General features: G+C 46.6%; 1 protein-coding gene across 1 annotated transcript; it reads right to left on the minus strand.

Annotated features, from left to right (window-relative positions):
* Nucleotides 1-333: 333 nt before the first annotated feature.
* Nucleotides 334-2,958, minus strand: MAP10 (microtubule associated protein 10). The gene has a single exon (XM_041485490.1). The coding sequence runs from the start codon at nucleotides 2,948-2,950 to the stop codon at nucleotides 563-565; it is 2,388 nt and encodes a 795-aa protein (XP_041341424.1). The 5' UTR covers nucleotides 2,951-2,958; the 3' UTR covers nucleotides 334-562.
* Nucleotides 2,959-6,471: the final 3,513 nt, after the last annotated feature.

A 6,471-nucleotide genomic window follows, 5' to 3' on the forward strand; every position in this document is an offset into this window, starting at 1 on the left:
TGACTTAAATGAAACTTCAACCTAAGAAACTCTAAAAGGGCTCATCCAGTTCTGGTCACTGTATTTAGTGATGGAAAAGGGAAACAAACACATCATTATACTGCATAGCTGATAAAATTCTGTGATGCTACTGGCTGTGACTATATATTCTAAGTAACTATTTCTAATGAAAAGGAAGCTTGGAAATTTTCAGGAGGAAGAAAACCTTTTGTTTGGTTAGGAATGGATTTTGTACTTTGCTGTTCTGGTAGCATGTTATTACTTCTACCCTGGACTACTTTTGTGGGTACTGGCTGCTTTTGCTGCTTCTGTATTCATTTCTGCTTCGACAGTAAGCTATGTTTCATGTGCTGTTTGGATTATTTTTGTGATAAGATACTGACACTGAAGTCAGGCTGTAGACACCATTTGTCAGAGATTCAAATAGTAATTTATTTAAAAAGTCTCATAACTAAATTCACTGATGTAATATGTGTGCATGATAAAATTTAGTGCAACCAAATGTAACAGGATTTACAAAGTTCAAATACAGTATCTTAATCCAGACAGTGAAAACTTATAATTACATTGTGTATCCTGGGAGTTTGTTGATTACAAGTTCACTGATGTCTTTGCACTGATTAGGGCCAGGTAGTTTTTCCAGAAAATCATCTTCTTTGTCTGACCTGCTGTTTTCCAGAACACTAAGTTCAAGATCAGACACGTTAGATGGCAAGTAAGAGCTAACTTGAGTTACTGACTGCTTTTGCCCTGTAGAGGTCTGCCCCTTTCCTGTATTCAGATCAGTATCAGATTTAACTTGTTTGCTTCTCAGCGTAGATATTTCTTTAATATGTCGATCACCCCTGTTTTCTTCCTCACTCAACTGTTGGGCTTTCTGCTCTTCATCTAATAATGATGCCTCCATCTCAGCAAGGTTAAGTGAATCAGCAGATTCAGCACTAGTTCCCATGCTGGTTTTAAAGTCACAGTTGCTCCTCAAAGACTGGACTGGAGATGAAGCTGAAGGAACTGGCACAAGATCTGAAGTACTTTGAGCTCTTTGACTTGTCTTTGAAATTCTGGACCTGCTGGATTCTGGCTCTGTATCTGACCTATCTTGCTTTGGTCTTTCAAGCCACAGAGGTTCAGGACTGCTCTCATGAACTTGTGAGTCTCTGCCTGTACACTCAGCATTGGTGAAATCTTCTGAACAAATTGAGTTCTCTGGACTAGCAACAAAGTCATCAGAGTATATGAATTCAGAGTTGTTTTCAACACTCCTGCTGGGGCTTAGTTTATGACCACCTAAAACAGACACATCATCGTGCTCTATGGTTTTATGATGGATTAAATGTATTGCATTGTTATAACTTCCTTTTGCATTAGCATCTGATGGGAATGCTGCTGGGAGTTGAGCTTTTGCATACTTTTCCTCATGAGCAGATTTTAACAGAGTTTCCTCTGGTAAGGGGGATGTAATTATTGAATCGTTCCTGGATAGACTTGCAATAGACTGTTTCTGCAGGCCAGGGGATTTATCTCCTGTCACAGAAATTGACTCTGAGAGAGCACTGTTTTCTAATGAAGTCTGAACAATTTTATCCAACTGATTATTCCGCTTTGAACTGCCTCCTGTGCTACAGTGCCTGCAAGACACCACATGCTGTTCTTCAGTATTTCTGACCAGTTTTCTCTTGGGTAAGGGGCTTCTCCCTTTCAGCATCTCCATTTGCTTTTTTCTGTACTGCTCCCTCCTTTCATGAATTATCAGCTTATCTGGGTTGGTCTGCTGCAGCCGTAGCCTCAGTGTATTTGTCAGCCCATACAACAATTTCTTTCTGGGAGGTCTGTTCTCCTTAGCTTTGCAGTTCCTTTCATAGGCTGGCTGTCCCTCAGGCACAGCTTTCTTGGGTCTTCTCCCAACCCCAGAAGACTCTGGGGAGGTGGCCTTTTGACAGCCTTGTTTGAAGGGAGGGCTCGTGACTTCACTGCTCCTGCCAGGCCCCACAGGTGTCTCTGCAGGCCTCAGGGCAGCAGAGTGACTGGGGGGCCGTGAGGCTGTGTCCCCACTCCCTGGGGCCTGGTAGAGCCAGGCAAGATGGGGGTGGACAGCAGCAGCAGGCACAGCGCTGCGGGTGAGCACCGACAGCTCCGCCAGCAAGGCACTGAGCAGTGGCAGCTGCACCAGGGCGTTCTGGGTCTCTCGAGGGCTGGCGGGGTGCAGCAGCGAGGGCCCAGCACTGGGACGTGGTGGGCTGTGGCCCTTGTCCTTCTGCGGTCTCTGGGGCTCGACATGCTGCCATTGCCTTCTTGTTGCTGGCGGCCGCTGAGGCTCAGCCGGCTCACGGCTGTAATAGAGCAGTGGAGGGCAATAGACGTTGCCTTCCAGCTGCTCACCCTCCTCCTCCTCCTCCTCCTCCTCCTCCTCGTCTCGCGGTTCAGGGGCGGTGGCAGGCGGTGTGGCAGCGCGGGGGCTGGCGAGACTCGCCTCACCGGCCTCCAGGTTGGTGAGGCGGTAGCGCAGGACCAGCTCCCCGACGGGGCGGCCCGCGGTGTCCCGCAGCGCGAAGCGGCCGCGGCGGCCGCAGGAGGAGGGCACCCCGGGCCGCTGCAGCAGCTCGGCGGCGGGGGCCAAGGACACGGCGCAGCTGCCCAGGAGGCGGGGGCGTCCCGGGGCGAGCCCGGCGGGCAGTGCCAGGAGCAGGGCGCGGAGCGGGCGGCGGCGGAGGGCGGCGAAAAGCGAGTCCGGACGCCAGCGGAACAGGCACCGCTTGCCGCGGCCGAATGGGAAGGGCTGCCCCGGTCGCAGGGGCGGCGCGGCGGCGGCGGGGCGCAGCACGAGGGTGGGGAAGTCCAGGAGGCGCAGCGCCACGGCCGGGTGTTCCGCGGGTCCCCGGAGCTCCGCGGGCCCCGGCTCCGCCACCCGCAGCGCCTCCACAAGCAGCTCCAGCGCGAAGAGCCGCTCCATGCCGGCCCGCGGGCCCCGCTCTCGCGAGAGGCCCCTGTGTGTGCGGGTGCACGCGAGGCGGGCCTCTCTCTCGCGAGAGTCGCGTGCCAGCAGCGCTGCCTGTGCGGCGCGTTCTGCAGCGCAGGGGCGCTCGGGCCTGGGGGCCCTCAGGGCTGCTCTGCCCCGCGTCCCACCGGCGGGGCGGGGGGCGGCGGGGTGTGCCTCCAGCGGCTCCACTGTGCCTCCAGCAACCGTGCTGGCCGCCTGCCCTGGTGGCTGGGTGGGGGGCAGCCCACGGAAACAGGTGCTCCCCGGGTGTCTGTCACAAGCGCCTGGTGTGTCGTGGCAGCAGCCCTCGGCTCTGAACACCCTGGTCGTGTGTTCCCCACCGTAGTCCTCAAGAGACCGGAGCTCAGGTGGGATGGCCCTGTGCTCCATCAGGCAGCAGGAGTGGTGTTTGTGGAGGGATTGAGGGACCTTAAACTGTTTCACATTCACAAGCTCACTGGATCAATTGGGTTGGAAAAGACCTCTGAGATCATTAAATCCAGTCTTTGACCATACACCACCACATCAACCAGACCATGGCGCTCAGTGCCATGTGCCAGCCATGCCTTAAACACCTCCAGGGATGGTGACTCCATCACCTCCCTGGGCAGCCCATCCCAATATCTAATCACACTTTCTGTTAAGGAATTCTTTCTAATGTCCATCTAGACCTCTCTTGGTGCAGCTTAAGACTATGTCCTCTTGTCCTATCCATAGTTACAGCCTGTTCCCACTCTAAGAGAAACATGGGGGTCTGTGTCAAGGGCTGTATATTGAAGAGTCTCTCCACAGTATCTTGGATATGCATTGATAAACTCTCATTTTCTCTCCTGTCTGCATGTAAAGTGGGAGTTGAAGTGAACACACTTGTGAAGAATTTCATTCCTCAACCTACTGCCTGGCAAAGAGAGTGCCCTTCCCTCTCTGGCCATCCTTCCCTTACACCACAGTCTCCTTGCCACAGGAACAAGGAATACTTGCTGAGACAGAAAGAAAATTGTGTTGTTTTCTTCAATTAGTAAGTTGACTCTAAAACAACATCTCCTAAACTGAGGAAGTTGGATTAAAATTACAGTACACCCTCACCATTTACCAGCAGCAAAGTAACTGGAAGAAAAACCAATCCCCTCTCTCTTTCTGGTTATTTCCTCCCTTTTTTTTCCCCCCACTTTCCTTCAGGTGTCAATTCACAATTTTTTAGAAAAGTAAAAACCAATAGGAGGTGGTCAAAAATCCAACTCTTCACTGTTGGTCAGATCCCTTGATTATTATTTAAAGGACACCTTTCATTAGCTGTTATGTCTGAGAAGAGAGTTAAAGAGTTTTACTCCTGTGTTGTGATCAGGACTCAAGAATTACGTAATTGAGTTTTCAGTTCCTCTGCTGCCACTGTTCTAAGCATGTGAGTCAAAGAGCTACATGTCTTCTGCCATCAAGGCTGCCAGTGTTCACATGTGGCACTGTACTGGCATTGTAGCAGACAAGACAAATGGCCAGTCTGTTTCACTACAGTATTCATGTCCTGCCATCTGTCATCTGCTTTTTTGTGTTTCCTTTTCCTCCAGCCAGGAGGGCCTGATAGTTTAGTAGACATTCTCCATAAAGGAGAAATGGCAGAGGAAAGACTTCCTGTTACACTGAAATTGACAAGAGATTTCACAGGGGTCAAATGGTCACTCTTGAGGTTGCCTGCAAAGACAACAGATCAGCATTTTGCCCATTTTATAGGTGGACATTACTGTGACTATGAGGGTTAGCCCACGATTTCTGTTCTCTTATATTTGCCATATTTGGCAAATTTCTATTATCTTATATTTGCCATCTTACAAACTTGCCATCTTTGTAGAGGAGGATGCATCTTTCTGTGTGGTAACTGCAATTGGAGTTTGGGGGTGAATTATGGAGGAACCATATTCTTTTTTTTAAGATGATGAATCTCTACATGCAGAAGTTTTCAGTTTCATAGCCCTGAAAGTCAGACAATTCCTTTATTTTGTTCTGCACAGACAATATAAATAAAAAGTACGGAATACTTGTGAAAACTATAGGTGTTAATAAGCTGTGTAAGATCAGTCAGCAAGCTAGTGACAAAACAACTATTTAAATAGAAAGGAGGAAGGAGTTTTAAGTTTGTTGCAGTTGGTATGTTTTATTAAGTCAATCCTCCGGTCATGAGAGCATATTTCTATTCAAAATAAACAGAAAACAACATTGTGGTTTTGAATTGCAAGTTAGGAGAAAAAAAATGTATTTTTCTTCTTAATAATCTTAGTTTCTACTAACACCATTTAAAAGATACTTGTGATAAGACTTCTTTAGATTGCATATCACTGAAGAGTGATTTAGAAAACAGTCATGCTGCAGAAGTAGGGTTATGGAGCCAAGTTTCATTACCCTCTACCACTCCAAGGTACGTATTCAAATCTACATTAGTTACATTTAGTAATCTTTTTAAAATAGCTCTGCTTCTTCTCAGTTCTCCTTTCTTATAAATAGACTTCAAATTTTCTGGCTTTTTTAAAAAAAACTGGAAGATTGAGGAATTTTGCTGATTCAGTGAAATCTTTCACTGACCTTGTTTGTATGTTTGAAGTACCAACTTTCTGTCTCAAAAAATTCCAGCCCAGACAACTGGTATCATTAACAGCAACTCAGCAACTTTGGTGCAAATCTATCTTTTGAAGGCTTTGAGATGTCTTTTTTTGCTCTTAATTCCTGTACAATTTCAGATGTATCAATCTCTCTTCACAAAGAGATCTGTCTATACAATTATATATCTGTTTATGGGTTGACACATATGACATTTAAAAAAGTTTTTGAGAAAGCATGGATTTTGCTAGATTCACAGCTGAATCTGCCTATTCTGGTGTTGTTCTAAAGACCGCATTTTTTAGAGATCAAATGCTGGCACAAAGAGCCACTGTTTACCTGCATTTAAATTTCTCTTCTCTGTGCAGAATGTACAGGGCAATGCATGGAATTTGTGCAAATATTTGGCCTGGTGGCACTCTGATTCAGAAAGGAGTCAGACAGTCTGCTGGAATATTCAGCTGCAACATAATAGCAGTTCTTAAAATACTCCAGCTTAAAATGCCACCCAGAGAAAACTTATTTAGTCTTTTCTCAGTTGTCTGTTGAGTCAGCCACTTGTGAAGGGGCAATAAACAGGAAGAAATTCAGGAATTAGCATGGCAGTCTTCGATAACTCTCTTCATCAGTTCAGAAAAAATATGAAAATTTATAAAATACATTAGCAAAGCATTTGAGTTTTTTGCAATTTATTTAGGTTTCTCTCTTGAAGAATCTAGAAGAAGTTTTGAAAATAAATAAGGTCAAAGAAGAAAGCTGAATCTATTTAGAAATTGCTGTTTGCATATGTTTTGGTATATTGTGCAGAGTTTTGCAGGGAACTTTTCTGTGTCCATATTCTACTTCATGATCCTTAATTTCATGCTGACCCAGATCTAGTGATGTATGGAGCAGTCTAGGAATAG

The sequence above is a fragment of the Pyrgilauda ruficollis genome, unplaced genomic scaffold, assembly GCF_017590135.1.
Source record: "Pyrgilauda ruficollis isolate IOZ18807 unplaced genomic scaffold, ASM1759013v1 scaffold70, whole genome shotgun sequence".
Lineage (NCBI taxonomy): Eukaryota > Metazoa > Chordata > Aves > Passeriformes > Passeridae > Pyrgilauda > Pyrgilauda ruficollis.

Bases quoted from the DNA above. Each gene is read 5' to 3' on its own strand.
- MAP10 (XM_041485490.1), bottom strand. From the start codon at position 2,950: ATGGAGCGGCTCTTCGCGCTGGAGCTGCTTGTGGAGGCGCTGCGGGTG.